At 37.9% G+C, this 26,308-nt stretch overlaps 1 protein-coding gene across 5 annotated transcripts; it reads right to left on the reverse strand.

Annotated features, from left to right (window-relative positions):
- Positions 1-15,046, reverse strand: LOC129778932 (anoctamin-10). Of its 5 annotated transcripts, none has more exons than XR_008743531.1 (10): positions 14,718-14,979; positions 13,945-14,174; positions 6,341-6,481; positions 5,696-6,143; positions 5,485-5,630; positions 4,516-5,429; positions 969-1,486; positions 740-914; positions 501-642; positions 1-195 (listed from the first exon to the last, which is right to left on the reverse strand). XR_008743531.1 is itself a non-coding variant. In XM_055786109.1 (10 exons), the coding sequence occupies exons 3-10, from the start codon at positions 13,958-13,960 to the stop codon at positions 121-123; spliced, it is 2,433 nt and encodes an 810-aa protein (XP_055642084.1). In that variant the 5' UTR covers positions 13,961-14,174; positions 14,718-14,820; positions 14,931-14,964; the 3' UTR covers positions 1-120. The 5 variants fall into 5 exon arrangements, 4 of the variants coding, with proteins under 4 accessions (XP_055642084.1, XP_055642085.1, XP_055642088.1 ...); XM_055786109.1 differs by lacking the exon at positions 501-642 and having other exon boundaries at positions 14,718-14,820; positions 14,931-14,964; XM_055786110.1 differs by lacking the exon at positions 501-642 and having other exon boundaries at positions 14,931-15,046.
- Between the last annotated feature and the right edge of the window lie 11,262 nt (positions 15,047-26,308).

Raw genomic sequence — 26,308 nt, forward strand, 5'->3', positions numbered from 1 at the left:
TTCAAATCAGTTCTTTATTCATTGTCATCCAACAAATGACTTACTATTTCATCATAACACGACAGAATCCTCTGAGCAACAATTCAGTTTGTGGCACACAAACGTCCAACAATCCGTAAACTACGTTAACATCGAATGCGAATCGAAAACACTACGGAAGCGTCGAAAGAGCAGATTCCGGGACCGTTGGGCATTCTGTTCGGTAAAATGTAAAAAGTTTGGTATTCGTGAGATGCAGAAGAAGAAGCCAGCGTACTTCCGCTGGTGGAGTTGCACTCGTCGATCGGGAATCTACCGTCAAATTTGTTCTCAATCTTCGTCGCACGTTTTGCACTGTTCGGATCGCTGTGTTGATTTTGGATTTCATTAAAATAGGGGATTGGGCAATTCAATAATTAAACGTTGATTGTTAGCAAGAACGAGCAACATGGAGCGATTTTAGCGACATAAATTTTGACAGTAGATTGACCTAATCGTTCGGTAAGTACAAACAAACTCACACAAATTAGTTCATGGATGTTCGCTCGCAAAAGGAAACGTGTTGTTAAAAATTTATCAGTCAAGGCACACTCGTGATCTGATGGATTATGGGATCGTATTGATTGTTGTTTGGGTGAGTGGCACTATCGAAGCATCTCAGTCCTAGAAAAAAATGTTCGACCAATATTGGAATATAACTACTTTCAAGTAAATCGTAAAACTTAAGCACAAAATGAAATCGATCAAACTACTAACGTACCTCTCGTTTCAGCGCTTGACGCGACTCATAATCAGCTTTGGCAAGTGCTACCCGCACCCATTGTGGCGTGTCCGGGATGGCCTTGTAGATGAACCACGTCAGACCAAGCAGGATGTGTTCAATGACTAGAAAAGTAATGGCATACGCTTCGGCACTAACATTGGTGGCTAGCTCTCTGCAAATGGATGGGATCATCAGCTGTGACCAGTAAACATGGAACAAAACTCACCTCATCTGTGGCGACAAATATAGGATTCCACAGTTCGTCATAACGGCGATGACTGCCAACGTTTCGAACGCCAGCTGCCACGCTCCGATATTTTTGGTCCTTCTTGCAAACGGTCGTCTGAAGAACGAACACAACTTATACGCGTCCAGCCGGATTTCGATCACGTTGTTCAGGATTGCCCAGAAGGCAGTCATCGGAGCAACCGAGGAAAACAGTACCACATAACCGAACTGAATGTACAACTCCAGATAGTCGTCGTACGTGTTGTACTCGTCCAGTATGCATTCCTTCCTCTGCCGCAGTATCCGATAGTCGTCCTCCTCGAGCGATTGGATTCCCATCTGGTCGTACTCCTCGTAGTCTCGCTGTAGCTTTTCGTAGTTCGATTTGCTGAATAGCTTGGAATAGCTCAGCGCTACCTTCTTTTTCAGGTACGGATACATATTTTCGAGCACATTTTGGACGAACTGGAGCACGATCAGTTGCATCATGAGCTGGGTTTTGAGCATTTTCATGTCCTGGGAAAGAGCAGTTCGTTAAAAATGCATATAACTATGATTGATAGTAATTAACAGTAATTTCAAATACAGTCAGCTCTCAATATTACATCCCTCACTCCGTTCACATTTCGTCTTCATGCTCCGTCAGAGCATATGACGGTAATCAGTGCTTGCGACGGAGCTTAGCGCTTATGACGGAAATTAGTGCCGCACTCTATCACGATGCTTACGTAGATTTTAGGTGACCTGGTTTTTTTTACGCGGATTTCCCAATTAACGCGGTATTTTTACGCGGATTTTCGAATTAACGCGAATTACGAGGTACGTATCCCCCCCGTAAAAAAACCACAGTTTGAAGAAAAAAGTTTTTTTATAATTCAAATATGAATAATTTTAAAAAAAATGAACCTTTCAACATTAAAGTGAAATTGAAGTGGCTTTTATAAGTTCAGTGGGTTAAAAATCGCGATTTTTGAAGATTTTGATTGGATTTTCATCTGGAATTGTTTATAGCCTGTATTAAATTTTCTCACCTTTCAAATGAAAGCACGGGGGTCTTCGTAGCCACTTGGTTACGCGTTCGCTTACTAAGCGATCGATCGTGAGTTCAAACTCAGGGCCCTCAATTGACCATCTTTGTGTTATTATAGAATAACTACATCCACGCAACCATCATCAGCGATGGAAATCGATCCACGGTGGAACAAAGATCGATTCATCCATACAACTGCTCTGCTCTGCAAGAAACATCGGGCTGCTGTTCTATAAATAACCCAACAATGATCAATATCAACTGTCTCCGCTGTCCGGTCTGCTGAACAATGGAAGAACAGATAGAATACCCTTACGCCTAAATGGCTACTACTGTGTAATTTACCATAATGTAATGGAACAGAAAACTCAACGCCCAAATGGCTACTACTATCTACTGTGTAATTTACAATTTATAGAAACATAAACATATGTACATGTACACGATTAAAACCCGGCTCTGTTACAGCTAAAATGCAAATGAGCCTAATAAATTAATAAATGAAAAAAAAAATGAAAGCAACAGAATCGGATTACGTAGCGTACTTTTCAATGTAGAGTCAGTTTGAGCCAACAGATTCCGAAAAGAAGAAAAAGTTCTATAACTCTGTCATCGTTGAAATTCGAACATATGTTTTTTTCGTGCAATATAATCGTCTATCACCTCCTGAGAGATTCTGGATTTTTTTTTTTTATATGAGAAAGGTGTTTTTTCACATTAAGGGAATGAATAAAAAAATTCAAATTCATACCATAATTGGGACACTTACCCTAATATATGACAATTTATGACATAAAAAAAATTATGAAAAAAAGCTCTGTGTCTCCCTAACTCGATGGCTCCTTTGGATTTCGAGTTAGGGAGAGTTGACTGTAAAACCGTTGAACTTAAGAAAGTTTTTTTTACTTATTTTATTTTCTAGTTTTTAGTACATTATCTGTTTCATTAGTATATTTCTCTAGTATATAAAACCATTCAACAATTTCTTTAAACTTTAGGATTTGCATTTTTCATAAATAACCGTGTTCTACTAGTCCAACTTTTTCGTTTGATACTCATATTGATGGGGGTTTAAAAAAAATATGGCGCCATCTTGTAGTGACGGCCATTTTGGATTTCCATTTTTCATGAAGAACTGTTTACTAGTCAATCCCTTCCATTTGATACCCATATTGATGGGGCGACCATCCTGGATTTATATTTTTCATCAATGACTGTGCTAAGCCCTTTCGTTTGATACCCATATTGGTGAGATTTTGAGAAAATATGTAATCCGCCATTTTGTAGCTATCTTGGATTTTCTTGGATTTCCTTTTTTCATCGATAGCTGTGTTCTATCAGTCAAGCCCTTTCGTTTAATACCAATATTGATGGGATTCTGAGAGAATATGTAATCCGCCATTTTGTAGCGGCCACCATCTTGGATTTAAATTTTTCATAAATCACTGTTTTCTACTAATTAAGCCCTTTCATTTGATATATATACTCGATTATCCGGAGTATTGATTTTTTTTTCACTCCGGATAATCGAGTCAATAAAAAAACGAATTTTCTCTCGGTACACGTGATATAATTATGATTTGCTCTTCTTTATTAAACGGTTTTACCTAGGTTGACCCGTTTGTATGTTTGTGAAATTGTAACTTTGTAACTTTGTCTGTAGCGCTGTACCACTTTAATAGAAATTTAACTCCCTTCGTGTTGATCGTTTGATCTGAAATTTGGAACACATCTTTATCTCTGATGTCATTATAAAATTGCGTATTCCATGATCTTGAAATTCAAGATGGCGGCCGCTACAAAATGGTGTATTATGTAAATATTTTCTCAAAATCCCATCAACATGGGTTTTCCCAAAACGCCGTCAATATGGGTATCGAATGAAAGAGCGTGACCAGTAGAACACAATTATTTATGGAAAATGTAAATCAAAGATGGCGACCGCTACAAAATGGGGGATTACAAATTTTATCAGAACCCCATCAATATGTATATCAAATGGAAGGGATTCGATGAAAGAAATTCCAAATTTTGAAAAAATATAACATGATTTTATGGAATTCTGTGACTCATAACTTATATGAAAGCCTTCTAATTCTATCGGAACGCTAACTTTTCATGCTATGATATGACAATATTTTTGAGTAGTTGAAGTTACATTCGTAAGCGCTTATGCGTCCGGATTCCGATGCATCACTATATAGAGAAAGAGGATCAAAGAGAAGTGAAACAGTGTCACAGTTATTATAAGTGAGAGTGAGTGTTTGCGAGCAGTGTGTTGGTGCGAGAGCTTTCGGGTGTTATTTTGCTCCGAAAGCCCTGGTTTAAGTTTGTTGCAGGCGCATAGTCTGCCAGTGTAGGTGGTTGGCTCATTTATTTTCGCTCTTGAATAGGGAAGCATATAAAGCTACAAGACTGTGTTGGCAGTGTACCCCACCATAGTTATCCAACCTATCCGGCCGGATACCGGATAGTGACTTACTACTCGTGACTCGATAAAAGATGAATCCCTTACCTGTAGAATAAACGCAATGTAGAACAGACACAGAAAGTTGTTGACAAACTCGAGCACAATCAACTTGTTAACCCGATGGCGCTCGTACTGACTCTGCGTTCGATGGTTTTCCCTGTCCGTCAGATAGGTGGCTAGCCAGTCGTACGCGATTGTCGAGATGGCAATATAAATCGCATTCACTATCGATGGCACATACAGAATGTAGGAATCCAGCCCGAACAACTCTGCCAAGTAGTTTTCAACGTAGAACTGAAAGATTGTCACAAAGCCGGCGATCGTCATGCACAGAATGATGATTGGCGCCGTAACGAAGTACATCTGCACGTACGTCTTCCATTTTGGGTACTGCGGGGTTAGCTTCCCTGTAATCGGGTCCTTTCCTAGCTTGCCGTAGTATCCGACCCGTGGTTCGTCCAGATTGGTCATCGTGATTGTTCCCCAGCGATACGCATGAACTGAACTCTTCCGTTTCCACAGTTCGAGGAACACTTTCATCCAAACAACGTAAAACACACAGAAGAACGGCACCGTTTCCGTTTCCTCGGAGAGGGCCATCTGCAGCAGACCGAGAATCGTTGGGACAACCAGAGCATACGTGTAAAAGCCCAGGAAGGAGAAGTACATCCCAACGTTTTCCCCAAAGTAATCTCGAATCTCGTCAATTGGCTGATGCTCAGTGGGCTTGATCCACACGTGGCGCAGCTTCCGGAGCCTTGGTTTGTCATGGAGGGAATAATAATTCGATATGATTTCCATCCGTTGGGCCGCTTGGATTATGGACTGGCCATGGTAGAGTTGGGTCTTCGTTCCCGGGATGTGATGTTCGTGCTGCGAGGCGCGAATGTTATCTAAAGCGTATTTGATGATAGTTTGGCGATCGGCCGGGGTTAAGATGTCTTCTACGGTCATCGTTTCTGAAGGTAAAAATTTGAAAAACCTCTACCCTATTGGAAACAATGGTAAACATACCATCATAAAAGAAATCGTCCAAACAGGCGACGTTGAAATTTCTAATGATTCCAGTTTTGGTTCGCTTCATAAAACCCATGTCATCGGCGATTTCTAGGAACTTCATTTGAGTGGCCGTCACATGCACCACAAGAGTGTGTGTTTCCCTGAAAATGAAATCACCCATTACATCCTCTATTCTTAATGAAAAGCGCAACACACAATTCCTTACTTGGTGAGTGGCTCCTTGCGCACCAACAGCTCGGCACCTCCATCGTTCTTCTTGCCGCGTATCTTATCGACAATCCACTGGATTGTCTCCGAGTCAGCACTCTCACTGAACTCCAGCACCATAAACGATTCTCCAAATTTTTCCGCATCCTCACTGTTGCTACTGCTCAGCTCTGGGATACGTTTCTCGAACTGGGCACCTCGCTTGCGCAGACCATCGCCCGCATGAGTTACGTCACCAAATTTCACCCCTTTCTTGCCCGCTGGCTTCAATGAGGACCGGAACTCAAACAGCTTGTTCTCCTCTACGTTGTGGTCCAAATTTTCGAGCGCATGGATTTGTGTGTTCCGCTGTCGTATGGAGGGAATCGTGGGCTTCCGGTGGATAGCGAGTTCTTCGATGGCCTCGTCGTCGTCATCGCCGAAGTGAATGTTGGAAATCAACTTGTCTGTGGGGAATTGATACAAATTTTAGTCACTCTCTGTTTCGAATTCAAGGGATTCTGTTGTTAAAGTCAATTACAAACAGTTCACAGTGCCACACTTTTTCCATCACTCGAAGGGTACTCTGATTGTCGGTGCAATGTTAAGAGAATGCTAATATTTAAAAATACAAACAAATCACACTGACTGAGCTATTACATACTCAACCGGCAGGAGGCTCTCATTGTGCGCCATGCCTGAGAGGCACGAGCTGCGATAGGACGCGATTGCCCAGGAAAATTGGTTTTTAGAATCGATCGCTCAGAATCCGATGCTGAGGATGAGGTTGGCTCCAGTGATGATTCTCGAGTTGAAGCGATTGAGTTTTCAAAAATATCATTTAAATAATCTTCAATGTTCGAAAGTAATGAGTGTTGTTATCGCTATTGATTACAGTGCACAATGGTCCAGGAGATGCATTTAAGTGGAAATTAGCATTTAGAGCTCGACAGTTATTCTCTAGACAAAAACAGTCTTCGACAAGGTTGTTGCATATGATAGGGCGCTCATTTTTATGTTATCAAAAATAGGGTGACCAAAATCTTCGACGAAATAAAAAATATAACTTTCTTATCTTTATAGATAGAGGTGAATAAAGTTCGACAATGTTGTAGTCCCAGTTATTTGAGACATCTTTATAGAACAAAGTTGTTTTTCTATCTCTTGAAATAACCGATATAGCGCCTTTTTTTCTCTGTTAGGTTAGGGTCACCATGAAAAAAAACTGTTTTTTGCTCTAACTTTTATATTTCAAATTTTACATACAAACTCTCTCCGAAAGACTTTTAGAACATACTAATACATGGTAACTTCGATATAAAGTACATTTTACTTTCAAAATTGTACGTTGTATCGAGTTCATCGCGTGCTGTGACATACTGATCGCTTTGGATCGCGTTTTTATTTGTGAACATGGTAAATGGAAAGCCCTTAACGTACCGTTTTCATTATACGCATTATGCAAATTAAAATAAAGTTATATAATTCATCGAACAATACGAAAATAATAATTTAACAAGTCAATCTTAACTCTCCACACACAGTTTCGCCGCATTGAAATCGCGTTCGCATCGCGTTTACTATGTCAGGTCCTGGGGGTTTGTATTTGATTTCCAGAGTCGTAATCAAAACAGCTTTCCCGCAATCGATCCCGCGCCCGCGCCCTCACCGCATCGCGTTCACTATGTCCTCGGCCTAAGATGTCGAATTGACGGGGGACTTGTTATTGAAAAACTGTCGTCCGGAGTGAAGCTGTCAATGTTCTGAAAAGAAAATCTACTTCGAGATCATTCTTGGAAAATCAGTTGTACGAGTGGGATCGAAAACTACGCCCTTAAACGTAAAATATTTCGTTCTCCGCGTTCTCAGAAATTTAAGAACAGCATTTATGAATCGTCAAAAAAGGAAAATCAAATTTAGTTAATCAGGTCGTTCAGTTTCGTGAATGAAAACGGTAATATATATGAAATATTATAATAATAAATATTCCTATATTATAATTATGTATTTAGATTCGGTAGAATTTAGAACATTCTCATTTAACATTCCCGATCCGGGATTAATACAAAGGAATCACGAAACGTAAGCAATATAGGTTATTTGTTATATTCGTATTATAATTCAAATATTGTAAATTAATTCTAGGAAATTTTAACCGTGGAAAAATACTCGCGTTCAAAATTCGGAAATTTATTTTCTCCCGGTGCCTAAGCAACACTTACTCTATTGTGTTGCTGTTTGAGTAAGGTTAATGAATAAAATCAGCTAGAAGACGAAGTGATCCTTTCTCATGATGTTTTCCTTCGTACTGTCGATGAAGGATTGATTCATTTAGAATTCGGAATCACGAAACAGTTTTTAGTATTCGGTACAAAACAATATTTAGTATCAAAATACAGATAATTTATTGTTCTTTCAGAAAAAAAATATTCTAAAAATTATTCCTTTGGACTTTGAAAATGTGTACGTTACTTCGAGGCACATTGGGCCTGATTACGAACGCAACTTCACGGTGAAAACGGAATTAAATGCATACAAATTGTATACAATTCATTTCATTTTCACCGTGAAGTGACGTTCGTGATCAGGCCCATTATAACGAGGGTACGTTGTATCAAAGATTCCCTGTACATACTTTTTTCAACGCAGAACTTGTCAATATCTCAAATTCACTCAAAGTTATTGATGTTTCTTCCCAAAAAATACGCTCTCTTGCTTGCTTGCCATTCTTTCTGGTGCAATGAAAAATGTTTGTTGACGGAATTTGAAAGAACAAATTTCACTCCATATAATATGTGATTTTCAAAGATATGTTATTTTTTGTATTTGAGTAAATTAAAAGTTTTTGAGTGAAAACCAATCAATAACTTTGAGCAGGATTAAGATATTGACGAAATCTGCATCGCAAAATGTTGGTATTGATAAGCTCTAAAAGTCGTACGCAAATAATTTTGATGTACAATTTTAAATATAAAAATTAGAGTAAAAAACCGTTTTTCTCATGGTTACCCTAACGCAACTTAGTTAAAAAACAACTTTTTTTTTTTATTAAATCGTTTATTTTTACAGGCTCAGTTACATAAGTTTAAAGGAGCCAAACTCCTATCTGTATAGTTACAAGTATACATAAACATTTTTTATTAATTCTAATGTTAATGAGGTAGAGAACCGATTACTCGCGGCTTGCTCGAGTTTAGAAGGGTGACATTTTGTTTCAGGAAAAGGATGGGATATAAGGATATGTTGAAAATGTTCACACTCACATTCGCACTCACATTCATCATACTCAATTCTTAAGCCTATCTTATATCTAACATGTATTTACATTTCACCTTATTCTATTGTTAGTAAGAAGGGATTTGATTTCTCGCGAAGGAAAAGGAAAAGGAGAATATAAGGATATAAGGACAATCACACACGAAGATCGATAGCTTTTAGGAAGATATATATTTGGGACATGTAATCAAGGTCTAACCGAGCCAACACATCTCTCACCGGCATATTGGGCTGCCTTCCTCTAGCCCGAAGAGAGTTTTCTAAATTCGATCTGGCAACAAGATACTCCTCGCACGACCAAACAACGTGTTCGATGTCGTGGTAACCTTGGCCACAAGCACAGATATTGCCATCGGCAAGATTAAAACGAAAGAGTAGCGCGTCTAACGAACAGTGATTGGACATGAGTCGAGAGAAGGTGCGAATAAAGTCCCGACTTAAGTCCAGACTTTTGAACCATGGTTTGAGGCTAACCTTAGGGATAATCGAGTGAAGCCACCGACCCAATTCATCTTCGTTCCACTTACGTTGCCAGTTAACGATGGTATTTTTACGGACTAAAGAATAAAATTCATTGAAGGCGATTTGACGCTGATAAATATCGCCTTCAATTGCACCTACCTTTGCCAATGAGTCAGCCCTCTCGTTACCCGGAATTGAGCAATGTGAAGGGACCCAGACAAAGGTAATGACATAACAGCGTCTGGTTAAAGCACTCAAATTTTCTCGTATTCTCTCAAGGAAGTACGGCGAGTGCTTTTCCGGCCTCACTGAACGGATAGCTTCGACAGAGCTAAGACTATCCGTTACAATGTAATAGTGTTCAACAGGTCGTTAGGCGACGCTGTCCAGCGCCCAATGTATTGCTGCCAATTCAGCAATATACACAGAGCAAGGATTCTGAAGACTGTGGGAGGTGCTAAAAATTTCGTTGAACACTCCAAATCCTGTGGACTCATTCATAGAGGACCCATCAGTAAAGTACATATTATCACAATTGACACGCCCATACTTTGCATTGAAGATCGTAGGAACGATCCCCGATCGATGATAATCTGGAATTCCATGGATTTTCTCCTTCATGAACAGATCAAAATGTACAGAGGAATTGATGTAGTCAGGAAAACAAACACGGTTGGGAGTATACGAAGAAGGATCAACCTGCATGGAGATGAATTCATGATATGAGCTCATGAATCCTGAATGAAAATTTAGCTCGATAAGCTGCTCAAAATTTCATAAAAAAAACAACTTTGTGGGAGATATTTATTCTTTAGACAAAAACCGACTTCGAAAAAGTTGTTACATATGATAAGGTGCTCATTTTTATGTTATCAAAAATAAAGTGACCAAAATTGTCGATGAAATAAAAAAAAGTCACAGAAGGGTTGTGTCCAAGTAACGACCGCATAGTTGACGTAGGATTCCGTTAGGTTATCTGTTGATTTTGGATATGTTTGAAGAATTACATAGTTAAACTCTTTGATAATGATTTAATGGCCCTGAAAAGGGCCGGTTTGTTTGGCTGTTGGGTATTGTTTGTTCACTCCACCAGTGTTTACCAAGTGATGATGACGGAAAGATGGTAAATAGTCTTTGGATGGTGCTTGTTAGATGAAAGACACCGAAGTGGGATGAGATATGATGAAAATCGCCTTCTGTGATCCTAGACGAGATGCGTTCTGTATTTTGTATGAATGAAATAAAGAAAAAAAATCACCAATGTAATATAAAATAATAACCAATACCGAATACAATTATCAATTTTTCTCATCAGTTAAAACATGTTACTTTAATATAGAGAAAACATATTTGAAATGCAAAATGTAATTTTCTTTTATAATTTTTACTTTCTGAGTGTTTATACAACCCAATGCGAATTTCAATTGGACTAACAACAACTAATTCTATATGCAGAGATATGGGGAATCACTTTTTCTAATATTTCTTCACTTTTTCAACAAAACAGACAGCTTAAACCAAATGACCCGTTCTCAAGCGGGAACACACCTTGGTTTTTATTTATGAAAATTTAAATGAATCGTTTCATATATCAAGTCATTTTTAACACAACTGCTACCATATACGATTTTACACATATGATGAAATACATGAAATTATTTAAAATTTCACGAAGCAACCAACATTAAAGTTCCAAATTTCAATTTTATTTGCTAGAATTAATCGTACCACTCACCTTACTTGCAATATAAAAATGCCCCCGACTTTCATATATTTGCAATGCCGATTTCCCCCAGGCACCTTGGTTGTCTGTGTTAGGGAATACATTTCGGTGGGAACAAAAGCTCCCCCTACTTTAATGTATTTGCAATGCCGATTTCCCCCAGGTAGCTTGGTTTTGATGTCTCTGTGTCATATGTCGTCAATTCCGACCAATCAGAAGTGGGTATTTTCGTTAGGATAGGGGTTGAGATTGTTCCATTGTTCAATAGTTAGATTCATGACATATATTATTTTCTTCAATATAAAAAATTGTTATGGAATGCCGAAATCGATTGACACAAAAATTTCATCAATCCATCATGAAAGGACTGAGCAATAAGCGTTTGAAATTGGACAATTTTCACGATGTGCTCGATTTTCGATTTTCAATTTGTACCTCAATATGTTCCCGAAAGACGTAATCCTACGTCAAAATCGAACTTTGTTATCTTTATAGATAGAGATAAATATAGTTTGACAGTGTTGTAGCCCCAATTATGTTAAACAACTTTGTAGAACGAAGCTTTTTTCTATCTTTTAATATAATCGATTTAGCGCTTTTTGCCTAAGTTGCATTAAGCAATATCTTCACCCTACTCAAACTTATTTTTGTTTTATACCCAAAAACTCATGATTTCAATTTTAATTTACTCAAACACAAAAATTAACATAGTTTTGAAAATTACCGATCATGTTGAGTGAACTATGTTTTTAAAATGCCCCCACTAAACTTTGTTTATGTTTGTCCCAGAAAGAATGGCATGCAATTGAAGAAAGCGCATTTTTTGGAAAGATACATCAATGACATTGAGTGAAGTTGAGATATTGACAAGTTCTGCGTAGAAAAATCTTTGTATTAGTATGTTCTAAAAGTCTTTCGAAGACAGTTTGTATGAAGAATTTGAAATATAAAAGTTAGAGCAAAAAATTTTTTTTTTCGTGGTGACTCTAATCGGTTATTTCAAGAGATAGAAGAAAACTTTGTTCTACAAAGATGTCTCAAATAATTGGAACGACAACATTGTCGAATTATAAAGATAAGAAAGTTATATTTTTTATTTCATCGACAATTTTGGTCACCCTATTTTTGACAACATAAAAATGAGTGCTCTATCATTTGTAACAACTTTGTCGAAGACATCTTTTGTGAAGAGAATAACTGTCGAGCTTTAAATGCTAATTTCCACTTAAATACACATCCTGGACCATTGTGCAGTGTAGGCAGTTGATGGTTATAATATAACGGGTCTCCAATTAAGGTCTTGTCAACTTTTGTTTTTATAAAACACAGGTTTTGCAAATTTATTCTGATTGTAGATCAACTCTTCCATTTTAAGAATGAAATTAGATTTCGGTCATATGACTACAACGAACCCGTTTGCAGCGATTGATCTGTTGGACCGAATTTTTCAATACTCGGCCACACATTTCGATCGGAATGTTGCGAATTTAACGTTGGATGTTGTCTCTGAGCTCGTCTAAAGTTGGAATCGACCATTGGCTTGACATAGCTTTATAAAAAATTTTTAAGGGGTTGTATCTAGGACGGGACCGCATATTTTCGACGAAGAGCAACGCAATTATATTATGCAATCCACTGGTTTACCACTTCGAATATTATTTTAGAATGCATCAAAATTTTTGTAATAGATTATTTTCTTCGTTACAAATAAATTTCTAAACTCGAGTCGACCGCGAGTAATCGGTTTCCTATATTATTAACATTAGAATTAAGGAAAAATGTATATATACTAGTAACAATACAGTAAGGAGTTTGGCTCCTTTAAACCTATGTAACTGAGCCTGTAAAAATAAACGATTTAAATAAAAAAAAAAAAATAGATGAAAGTATACGATTTTCCCAGGCTTCTCAGTTTAAAGGACGTTTTAGGGAAACATATTCCGGTCTGCATAACAACAAGCGAGTACAGAAATACTGAACACCAAAAAATACCCCCGACATGCATGTATTTGCAAAGCGGATTCCCCCAGGCACATCACTTTCGAAGTCCGTGTTAGGGAAACACAGCTCAGTGGGAAAAATACCCCCGACTTGCATGTTTTGACAAAGCGGATTCTCCCAGGCACATTGATTTTGAAGGTCGTGTTAGGGAAACACAGCTTGGTGGGAACAAAAATACCCCCCGACTTGCATGTATATTTGCAAAGCGGATTTCCACAGGTACATCGATTTAGACGTCTGTGTTGGGGAAACCGTAAATCGGACCAATCAAAACTTGGCAGTTAGGGCGTTTAGATAACGCTTCATATTTTACAGTTATTCAAATGTTAATCTTATGAAAAATAACATTTTATTAATTATGATAGATGCGTAGAAATATTTCTTATCAATTGCAAACATCTTTCCGATCTGTTAAAAAATGTTCGAGTTATAAGCATTCGAAATACGGGTAGGGTTAGCACACAATTCGGCAGAACGAATATATGGGAAAAGGGAAGTTCTTCCAGTTTTCATGAGTTTAAACCGTTTAGAGATTAGCGAATTGTAATGTATAGCATATCAAACAACCCTTAGAGAATTTCCGATTCGATAGGTATGTAAACCATTAGCATTCGTTAACAGTGAAAATAGTTATTAACGTTTTACACAATAACAATAGTCCTACGTCCACCTTGCAGCTATATCACAGCTATAACCCAGCTCTTGTATTTTCTCAAAATAATTTCGTTCTTCGAGAACAGACAAGCCAACGTTTAACCAAATTGATAACAAGCTAGAATTCCTCAGAAAATTGTTTGGTCACTTACCTTTGATATCTTCCATTCTATTGTAGACATCAATCAACCGTGGTACCTTCTCATCGGGACAAAGAAATCGAATATTGTTTTCCGCTGGGAGCGAGGCACTACAAATCTACCGTTGAAGTTCGATTGTTTCACCTTCGTATGTATTCACTGTCACAGCGGACCGTTTGTACTGCTCAATCGTTTATACCGGTGATATTGCCAACCCAGCTCCACTCAGAGTTGACGATATCCTACAAATAAAACAAAGAATAACAACGTGGAATCAACTAGAGGCGAATGAACTGAAAAGTTTAAACCCTCTTAAAGCCAAAAAGAAGAAGAAGAAGAACGTGGAATCAAAATAATGCAATTTCTTCTTCTTCTTTCTTTGTTTTTAAGAGGCTTTAAACTTTGCAGTTCATTCGCCTCTAATGCAATTTTGTGTGGGCACTTCTCACGCTTCATTGCCAGCACGAATTTGATTCATAAATTAATTAAGTCGAGAGGTGAGTTTTTTGTTCTCCCAAGTAGTTCAGGTGTGTGAGTCAAGTCATTAAGAAACTAAACTTTGTGTGACTGCTATGTCAAGGCGACTACCAAGCCAGTGATCAGCTGTTTACTTTGGCTCCCGAACTCACGAGCCAGCGTGGATATCTTTGCGTATTAGAAACAACGTTGGCAGCTTTCGACGCATCGCATATTTGCCTCCAAGCGTGGTTGATACACACCCGACTTAGATTTACCGAATGCAAATCGATCTATTTTGTTCTGTACCTCGGATGTATATTACCCACCTGATATCAGTGTTTGTTTTTCCGTCAATATTTCACACCGATTGCCGCTCTGATGCAAAATTTGCTGTTTTGCTGTGACACAATTTTCCACGGGCGGAAAAACCTGACAAATTTCAGTTCTGACTGGGTACGGAAATGCTCAAAATACACTTATAAAGCAGTGTTATTGCCCCTTGCCAACAACACGTCAGAAAGGGACGAAAAATTACTCACTCGAAAGTAGGTCTGCTAGACAGTCGCGCGTGTCTCGACGTCGTGAGGGCCAGTCGCTCACTAAACTCAGATCAGCGCCAGAGATTGAAATGCTGGGATGTGATGGTTGTGTACACATAACGATGAGTACTGTTACTTTTCATTGAATCACGCTCGCGACAAATTTACTCACACTGAACAAACCCGTTCTCATGGGAAAGTGTTTCACCATATTTACGCACGTGACTTGCTCAGTGTGGTTGGCAAATGATTAAACATGCGTTGGAGGGTATTTGATCAGTGCAATATATTCTGAAATTTACTGAGCAGTTTCATAGTGTCACTGAAAATCACAACTCGTGGAAGATTCGATGCTTGGTTCTGTCGGGGGATTTCTGTCCATATAAATTGCTTTAAGGAAAATAATTATTTAGAATATTGGTCATAATTATAGGCGGTCATCGTAATAGCCACGTAAGTCAATTATGTCTATAGAAACCAATTTTTTATTCTTTGCTATTATTTTATTGCTGCACAAAAGTAATATTACGCGAGCTTTCAATCAACATTTCATAGAAATTCTATAGATTTTTTTTTTACAAAATTAGAGCCAGTAACCGGTGTTGGAAGCAGTTCAATGCCTTGTTTATGTATCGGTTTTGATGTTTTTCTGTGTGCTGCTGCCTGTTGCACATGTTATTTATTGAGAAAGATTGTCTTCATATCAACCAGACGGGTCGTAAATATGTTGACTCAGAAACGCGAGCAGGTCTCATCTCCTTAAAATAAAGTTCATAAGAAATCATTGAAAAATTTGATCATAAATGTAAGTCTCGAGTTGAAAATCGGCAATTCTCTTTAAAACGAGTTCATACAAGAAGGCAAGATTCAGCAAGAACAACTATAGGTGGGTTATTCCTAAGATATAACCGCAAGATTGACGTAGGACTTCCGTTGGCTTAGTAATCATTTGTTGGGGAAACTCATTCCTATCTGCAGAAATGCATGCAAGTACAAACATACCCGCACTATGCATCTATTTTGCAACATATATTTCCCCAGACTATGTTAGGGAAACACACAGATTCTAGCTATCGTACATCGACCGCTGCACATTCATAACTGAGTGGATTTCCGAGCGGGCATTTGATTATATACAGATTTGTGTGATTTGAATAGCCTGTTTTCAAAGCAATTTTTAACCTATTGAAACAAGTTTCGGGTCAATAGTTAACAATCATATAACTCTTAGGCATTCATCTTTCGAATGAAGTGATTATCATACCACTCCGTTCAGCCGGCAAAGAGGTATTAAGGTTCAAAACCTTGCACTCCAAACGTCACGCTCTCATTTTCGAAAATTACAGCCCAGTACAGATATGAAAAACCTAATCCTACGTCAAAACTGAACTGCATTCCGTCACGGTTTGATGAGTGAATGGAACCATGCAGTAGGGAAGTAAATAAGTTCTCGGGCGATTGACGGCGGCTCCATGACAGCAGACTGCATAACTACACACAAAAACGGAGTTCTAATCGTAATGAAAAGCAGACCAAGAAATCAAATTGCGTCGCCAATATGCCGAGCCGATTTCAATGGAACCATGCTGCTTTTAGCGATGAGTCTAGTGTCAATCAAAGAGAATCATTTTCCTTATTGATGCAAAAGTCTCGCAGAAGGGGATAAATATGCAAAAATGCATAAAATAAAAGCAGCATGGTAACGCGTATTCTAGAGTTGGCCCTCCGGAATACATCCAAGACATGTTATCTGGCATAGAAATCTCAAACTGGGTACTAATAAAAATGACGCAAGTAATACTACGTTGAGACGGCGAAGTTCCTCTAGGAACGATTGTGCCATTTAAGAAGAAGAAGGCGAATAAGTAAGAACTAATCGAAAAAGAGTAAAAATTCTCGTTGCAGTTTCATATTCATGTCCAATACTATTCCGTAGCACTATTTCCATACGTAAAGCAACACGTGGTGGTGAGTGCGTGCGCTGCCAAACAGTCCAAGCGTGAGTTCCCCTTTGGCGCTGTGAGTGACTGTAGCATAAATTTGTTTTGTTTTGATTTGGTGCTGTATGAGTGCCGCCGGCAATGATTGTGTTCGCTTTAATGGCACTCGCGTTAGATAAAGTATGGTGTCCTGCGAGAGAGGAGCGGAGAGAAAGGATCCACGGTGGGTTTGAATTGCGCTCCAAACCGTTTAATGGATATGATAAAAAGAAACTCTGTACATTGTTCATCCTAGTTCGAGACAATATACTCCCAGATTGTGCTAACAGTTTTTACTTTTTTGTAAAACTATTCGGTGGGCGCGTTTGATTTTTTTTTGACTCTTGAATTTTTCTTTTATTCTAACTGACTAATGGTCAAAATAGTAGCGGCTTATCGGCGAAAAAAAGTTTTCAAGTGTTGAGTTTCACTTGTTAAGTATAATTTTTGATAACGCATAATTGGTCATGTTGAATTCTTGTGTCTGTTCCGACAGTTGGTGCATTAAGAAAATTATGAAGTGGTAGATTGTTATAGAAACAAGTTTACTTTTGTGTTGTTGTTAGTGAAACTAATTAACAATTAATCTGAATCTTGTGTATACTGCAAATGTAAATAAAGAAAAAAGTAGATAACGATTTTAGATCAAGGTAAGACGAAGAGACATTGAATCCTGACTCCATTGTGAATATTTTCCTTTCATTTTAGCCAGCTATTTTAATTAATCATTCAAATTGTTTAAAATGCAATAGTATACATGTAGCGAATATTTTGAAAATATTTTTTGAGTAAATACTGGACTCAACTGCATATAATGTGATAATTGTGTCTCCAAGTGGGTCACGCGAATCACGCGACACACGAATGATTATTCACTTCAAGTATTACATAAATTTTATATTGTTCCCCGGTGATGAAGAACACGATATTTCACAAATACTCACACCAAAGTAATTTGTAACGAGTTTTATTTTCAAATTGATGATGCGAACAACCATTCTGCTAATTAATGTGCAAAACTGTTTCAAAATCTCTTCACCACATAAACGATACAATAATATATAAAGCGCTTTCGGCATTCACTAACGTTTCAAAAAATCATCGAAAATACTTCTGGTAGCAAATGAGTCGGCACTTATCCCAAGGAAAAGATAAATAGAAGAACTTTTCATCAAATGTCTACTTTTAGACGAATGCTTTAAAATAATTCGTTGGTAATGTTTTTAGGGTGTCAAAGCCCGAGAGCCACTTTCCTTTTGTATGATTTTTGAAAAGCTGTGACTTTTTTACATAATAACATATCAAAAAATCAAGAAGATATATATTTCCGCAATTGAAATCGATTCGGGTGGAAAACGACGACTGGTGGACTCGACACTAGAAAAGGTCTTTTCCCGAAACTATGACGTTTCGACCGACCAATTAGAGCACGAATTGGCACGAATCTGTTTCGGTTCAAAGAGGGATAGGTTTTTTAATGCATATTTCAGTTGTTGAGGGTTTTTATTCGGATGAATATTTTTTTGTTTTTTCAACGCTATGATCACAGTATATATTTTCGTTCGATGTGCGTTTGCGTTTTGTGCGTGTTTTTACTAAAGTGAGTGAATGTAGGTAAGAACCATTCGTGTGCTATTTGTGTTCGATTTCATTTTCATATTTTCGTTTGAAGATCTGGATCCATTCCTAACAGAGGTGTCAAATGTTTCGTTTAATAAAAACATATTTCACATATGAATTTATATTGAGAATTAATAAGCTCATCAGAAACTTATACATTTCGTTGACCTCTTATGAATAATTTTTAGTTTTCTTCTAATTTCTTCTGGAGGCATGCTTGTTGGACCAGATGGCAAGGATGTCCTCGGGCCATGGCTCCAGATCAGTGGGGTTGAAGCCTTGCTGTTGAAGATGCCGAAGTGTTCTTATTCCCCTTCATCGTGGAAGGGAAGGAACTAGGATCGTCATGGCTGATCCATTGTTCACACGTTAGATCCTGAAGAACAGTTTGGCATTTTTTAAATAGCAGAAAAGCACTGCTACCCTCGCTGTATCGTCACTTAAGATGTCTCGTACACTCCCGCTGATTCCATAGAGATTTCACAGATCAACGTATTTCTGGCAACCAAACAGGAAATGTTCGACGGAGTTGTGGATTTGGCAGCGCTCGCAGGGTAGACGGAAAGGTTCTCCGTTGAAACCGTGTGAGACAGACGATGTTGTTGCTGCTGGTGAGGTTGTTGCTGTTGTTGTTGTTATTGTTTTGCTTTAACTCCAGTAGTTTATTACCACTTACCATCAATTTCATTTAATTTTGTATAAATTTATTGGGTAATAAATTCGGGTTGAAACAACTATGTGCGGAAAGCGCATAAACTAACATAAAATAACCACAAAACATAACCTAATAAAATACAAAAACATGTAAACTTTTCTACCGTACCACTCTGATGAAAGAACGCATATTGTGATGTAGGGAAAAAAACATTCTCTAGAACTTCCTACAGCAAATAAATGCAGATTTTGGTCACTGTTCTATGTTTTCATCATTTCCGGAGAAATAGAAAATTGGAAAAAATAATTCTTTAACATTGCAGTTTTCTTCAACAGAAAAAACGAAAAAACGTTGATCGCTGGGGCTAACAGTTACAAAATAAGGAATTTTAGAAAAAATTGTGTGTTTTTGATTGTTTTACGACATGTGATTACTATCTGGTTAAATTTTTGAATATTTTCTTTTTATGCAATAATTGTCTTTAGGAGCGAAGACCGCGAAACGAGCGAAGGTCACTGATATTGTGCAATTACTCTTGATGGCATGTGTAGAACGAACCATTTGGGGCACAATGTGTAAACGCCAATAATCAAAATTACACCTATGGCTTTCCGAAAAAAGGATTCTTTACAGCTTGGTTTTTAATAGGTTATTGAAAGAATTATTCCTGGCTATTTGGTAATGTAGTATCTAACGTACAGAATGATTACCATTGACTTATGGTTACGGATTTTGTAGAGTACAGCCAAGATATTAGGTTGGGGAAAAAGTTATCCATTATTTTCTCGGTAGGTGGCTTTAGCGAACAATATCTCACGTAATCAGTGTTGCCACAAGTACAGATTTATCTAGAAAGGTTATTTTTGGTACAGATTCTGTGTGGTACAGGGTACAGATTTTCGTCAAAAAGTACAGGTTGGTACAATCTTTGTGTGCAATTTCTTATATTTGAACAACGCAACATAGGTAAAAGACGATTTTTACGCCGCAATATCGCAATCTAGCAATCTAGATTCCGAAAAACTATGTATAAGCAGCATCAAACACACGAATGACTTGCAAATGTAAATATAGAGTTTGTAGTAAATAAATCAGTATTTTTTTCATGCAAATAAAATAGATTTTTCTCTATAACGAATATTTTCGATGGTACAGATTTTCGGTACAGATTTTTGGAAGAAAAAGAACAGATGAGAATGATTTTTAACCCCTCTGGTACAGATTAAAATGTGGCAAAACTGAACGTAATATCGATCATACAATTTCAAGTTTACGCTCGTTGTAAAGGTGACTAAAAAATTATTTTGCTGTTTTTTGTTTGTTCCACTCAGTTGTGAATTACAGGGTGTTAACAATGGAGGTCAACAAAGAGGAAATTCGGTACATTTTACACTTTTGCAAATTCTATTTTTTTTCAAATTAAAAAAAATATTTAAGTGTATATTGCAATTGAGTTCTCTACTCTTAAGTAAATGTTGAACTAACATTCCTTCCCTTTCCTTAGCAGTTGCAAGGACGTGGCCAGGACAATTCTCAACTGTTGGAGAAAACATGCCTTCATCTAAGAGATATTACCAATCATCAGCAACGGATGGAGGCTAGTTTTCAACTTAACAGTTCTGAATTCGTACCACCTACGATATTGTGCAACTTGCTCAATGCTAATGCTAATGCTAATTGCAATTGAGTTCTCTACTGTCAACAAATTGACCGTTTGAAGCTAGCGATTGACCAGAAACGATTTGATTAAGGAGTCCAAATTCCCCCCATTTCCCCTATAGGCGCACTGGAAGTCAGTGTGTGCCTTGTGTCGATTAGTTTTTTTTGCTGAAATTTTCCTCGGCAACAAATTGTCGGGAACTTTTGCGGAGTGGAGCAAAATATAAACCTCCTTTGTGCTCGCCGAAGTGGCTGAACACAATAATCCTGGGTGAATGATAAATGGTTGAGTGAAAGCACAACAGTAAACATCGTGAATCTTTTCAGTCTACTGGTAGATTCCTTCGTTCATTGTCTATCATGTGGGGTGTTGATTTCGATTTTGATTTTCCCAAAATTTGCGATTTTGGGGAAGATTTTGTAAAAACGATAGGATTTTAAAATTGGAGTAAAGCCCAAAAATTGTGCGAAATAGTTTGATCTGATTATTATGCCGCTTATGATTTGAACTAAATGTTAGCCATATCGAGAATCTGTGGGTTATTACGGACAACAAGGTGAATTTGACCGCTGCTACACATAAGGACAAGTACTTCAAAGCCTTGTTGTGAGCATGGAACTTTATTGTATGATCCATATTGTAACACAACAATTTTAAAAAGATTAATTTAAGTGATTGCACTGAGTTTCTCACATTTTTACATTAATTCTATCGAGGAGTAAACAAAGCACCGGTGTCTTTAGGAAAGAAGCAAACATAATTTAAACAAATATATGAACGTTGAAGAGAAAATTGAATCCAATTTCATTGTCTACTTCGGTGTGTTTTATATAAAAAGAACTATCATTTAGAGAAGTATTGATGGATATTGGTATTCCCATGTTAAATAAGAGATTGTTGTGTCACAATATGGATCATACTAACCTCACTATAACCATGATTGTCATAATAAGCACTTCCCTAGGCAATAATATAAATCATAACAAATGCCACACAAAGGGTTATTTCTCTGACTCATCTTTGCTCTTCCATAAAATCAGTTTTTTTCATTACGAAAATGGTTTATTCTGAGTTTGATTCTCTTGTCACATCCACTGTTTGTTTTTCTTTCCATCGGTGCTGCATTTGAATCATGAATGTGCTCGAGCTACTGGAATATAGCTTCACATATGGTGCTGTACCACAAATGTATGTAAATATCCTACTTGACTCAATGGTAAACAAACATTGAATGTACCACCGTTTTAGCATATTAAATAATATGGAAATATTTCAGGGATTACTATCGTCTTGATGGTCGACATCAACATTATCATCTCACCACGCATAAAGTAAAGAAATAAATAAATTTGTTTGTTTTGTTTAAATATCAAGATCATCATAACGAGAGGATTATGTGTGAGTTGTGACGATGCGTGACTGGGTCAATAAATGTGTCGAGGGGGATGGAAGTAGATGAAACATGTGGTCTGGCTAGGATGTATTTATTCCAGGATATAGATAATCCAACGTCAATATGAAACCAATATGTTATTATTTGACTCCTCCTCTTCGATACGAAGTTTTTCAATATTTCAATATACAGAGGGTAGACGAAAGAACTAAACTAGGAATATTTTGTTAACATTCAAATAGTCATGTCTCTTTAAAAAAAAACTCATTTAGATGCAACTGGTTGCATTAAACTCGGAAAGTTATTGTTTACCATTCTATTTCTTTTTTCTTTCTTTATTAAAAATTTTCAATGGTTCATATCTGCGTCGTTTAAATCATCATTCTGATTTTCGTCATAGGAACGACTTGCACTGTGGTGTCGCGTATTTCAGAGCTTGCCACTCAGACTACAGACTAGGCATGTTATTTGGCATAGAAAATCTCAACTTCTTACTAATAAAAATAACGCAAGTATTTCTACGTTGAGACGGCGAAGTTCCTCTAGGAACGTTAGTGCCTAGAAGAAGAATATTGAAGAATATTGCAAGAAACGGCATTTGAGTTTACGGGAAACATACAATTGTAGTTCTTATCAACCTGTATGTCGTGTTCCCAATTCCCCTACATATTCATTCACTCATTATTTACCAAAATTTATAACTCGAAAACTATAATACAGGGCTGTGGGGGTGACACCCAGGACCATGACAAGTATATCAAATTGAAAAAAAAAACATAATTTTGAATGAAGGTAGCCGTTTATTACTTATGGTATTATCTAACAAAACAAGTCACTATGGGAAAGTTCATGTTATAGTATCTTTCTTGTTTTTTTTTAATTCATTATTTCGATATACTAGATATACTACAAAACTGGGTAAGAGAAGAGGTTTTGTGTTCCATCAGGACAGCGCAAGGCTACAGATTTCCGAGAGCTTGATTGGGATGTTTTATGCATCCACCATATAGTCCGGACCCGGAACCAAGCGATTACCACCTTTTCCACGCATTGCAAAATTTCCAGAGTGATACGAAATTGGGATGAACTTTTTCCACAACCTAACAAATTCAATTTATCTAAGAGGGCGGATAACACATTTCTCCTTTAAGGGGTCTGTCATCTCCGTTTCTTCTACATGATAAGCCCAGACACACTACCCATTATATAACGGTTACTTTGTTACCGTCCAGATGGCAGTGCTAGCAATCACTTACTTCATGTTTTCACCACTAGTCTTCACTCAGCACCTTTTTTTCCGATCCTTTTTCAGCCACCGCTTAGAGACTCCGTACACGAAACCGTTTGAATGTAACGTAAATTTCTCCCCTGCAGAGGGCTATTATTTGCCCTTCACTCAGCCCTCTCCCCCTACCAATAAAGGGCGGTTTTTCAAGTATCGCTTTAATGGCAGTGAAATTTAAACACTACAGGCACGCTAATATGTCACGTAAATTATGTTTCAATTGCACTCAATCCTTCTCATAGGCGTTCCGGTGAGCTTTTTTCTCTTCTCCACTTTCGCCCATTTCAGCAATTTCCGCCCGAATCGGTCGGCGCTTTGTAATGTATATATGATAATAAACAGTTTTTCACGTTGAATTATATTGAAAAGCTGGGGGGGAGGAAATCGGGTGAAAAAACAGTGCACTCGCGTGACCGAAGCTCTTTGTTTTGGGGAGACTTCCGCTCGGCAGCAGCGCGTATTATCGTGTAATTAATTTGACAGCTGAAATGTGGTTGAAATCTAGGCGTGCTGTGAGATGTTTGATGTGAATGCGTTTTTCACTGAATTTGACATGCTGGCGTTTGAGGTTAGGGTGTGAAGTTTTTTTATGAATATTTTCCGCCTTCTGGAAGCAATTACGTGGGAATGGAAATTTACCACCTATTTCATTTCACCTCAGTATCTATGGCACTCATTCATGACACACGAACGTGCTCAATCTATTCGCTAGGGATTGCGCTCAAAAGCAAACAAATTTCAACGACAAGAAAAAATAACATAACTTAATTGTGAGGTCTAATTTAGTTTAAGCTACAAGGATTGTCTTTTTTTCTCGACTGAGTACAACGGGGTACGAATTAAGCCCGTGTAGTTGAAGTGAAACGAAACATAATGTCACGAAATGAAAATCCTGAACGACATGGAAAGATGAAAGACATGTCAGCGCTTTTTTTTTGCTGACAATACACTTCTAAAGGTTTGTGATGCCACGTTGTCCTGGTGTGATGGGAATTACAAATCTCCCATCTGGATGATGTGATTTTGTCGTGATACGTAATTCTTAAATGCGGACCAATATGAGCGGAAGAAACAGCAATTCTGGGATCAAGATGTATTGGTTTATTAAGTTCATAAATCTTGTCTTCGAATTTTGCTGAAAGACCGTGATTGAAATTTACGCAACTCAACATTTTACACATTTTGCGCCCACCAATCTGTTTGCAGCATCCTAGTCCATTTTACATTCTGGCCTGGTAATGTTTTACAGCAATTACCTTCCCCATCACCTTACAATGGACCTTCGTTCTGATGAGAAACCATCGAGAAGCTGCCGGACTGCGAAAGAGAATCGAGTCAAGAAACGTATCTTAGCTTCAAGTATTCATTAAATAATTCGGAGACAGTGTTTTTGAAATGTGCTCGAGAGGAGACCGATGGTTCACCAGGCGCACATTGGGACTAATACGTACAGGTCTCACGAGACAACAACAGAACAACTCAAAGCACCGAAAGGACATGAACTTGAATATGTTCGAAACTATGTTTCGTTGTGTGTGCCCAAGTCGTCTGCACGAACGAACGAACGAACGAACGAGTGTAGAAAGGATTAGATTCCCATTTCTCTTCGGACTGCTGCTGGGATCGCCTGCTGGGGGGAAAAGGTAATCAGCTCTGCTGATACAAGAGCTTCTCTAATCCAACATTTAAACAAGCTGCAGTAGTGTTCTTCCAAAAGCACTGGTTTAGTATGATAAATAGCTGCTTAGCATGGAACACAGCATTGTTCGAGCTGAGGAATTTACATTTTTTAATGAAGGATCATTGGGGGTTAGGTGGGGAGCACACCAGTTTGTTCTGAGAAGGGGAGAAATCTAATCGTTTGAGTTGAGACATATTTGCTCAAGTATAACCCTGTCCGATGGGATGTTATCCTGCGTTAATCTGATCCCCCTATTCCGTGCATGTTTGTTTCGAATACCTGTAGAATACTTCTGGAGTGTTGGTATTTATTTTCGTTCTCCACTGTGCAATTGAAAATTGTAAATCTTCGTTCCTTCTCGCCAGCATTAAAATCATGCTATGTAACAAGAAGCCTCTTCTCTGCTTTTGAATTCCGAAGTATCATTTACTATGGATAGGAGCTCCGTTCGAAATGGGATTAAAGTATTATTTACGGCTGTTTCCTGAAAGAATGTTATTTGACTTGATATACTAGCGCTGTTATTTTAGCTAACGAAGAATAAAGTGAGCTATGAATGTGATAAACAGCATACAAGTTGTTCAAACTGAAGTGCGTTATTTCGAATTGTTCCAGGGTGGAAATAATGGAATCAGTATGATAACGTTTGCATTAAAAAATGGCCAATTTTCGGATGGCGATAATAAAAACTACAAAAGATAATTTAATGGGACAAATTTCCCATAAAACATAATTTCATTGACTACGGTTTTCCCGCAATTAGCCGGGGCTTTCGCCATTGCTGTCGAATACATACATGTTGTCATGTTTTTCAGTTCTCACTTAGCTATATTTATTAGTTCATCCTCGGTTTTCGCCACGATATTGTCCTCCTCTTCAGGTTTGTCCAGAAAATCTCGTTGGAACGCATCTGGGGGACATACGGAGGGCTGACAGCTTCGGACAACGGCTATCTTCAAGCGGTTCATCTCCTCCAGAGACTTCTTCGCGTAATGAGCGGAGGCCAGGTCCGGTTGAAACACCACATCCTCGTCCGGATGATATTTTTGGACGAAGGAAGCACCTTCCGGTTACTATGATAGACGATGCACAAGTGGTCTCAGAA

Source organism: Toxorhynchites rutilus, chromosome 3, assembly GCF_029784135.1.
Source record: "Toxorhynchites rutilus septentrionalis strain SRP chromosome 3, ASM2978413v1, whole genome shotgun sequence".
In the NCBI taxonomy this organism is placed as follows: domain Eukaryota; kingdom Metazoa; phylum Arthropoda; class Insecta; order Diptera; family Culicidae; genus Toxorhynchites; species Toxorhynchites rutilus.

Coding starts and splice junctions, on each gene's coding strand:
- LOC129778932 (XM_055786110.1), bottom strand. Junction 6,144..6,340: donor GAGAGCCTCCTGCCGGTTGA/GTATGTAATAGC, acceptor AATTCCCCACAG/ACAAGTTGATTTCCAACATT. Junction 915..968: donor TATTTGTCGCCACAGATGAG/GTGAGTTTTGTT, acceptor ATCCATTTGCAG/AGAGCTAGCCACCAATGTTA.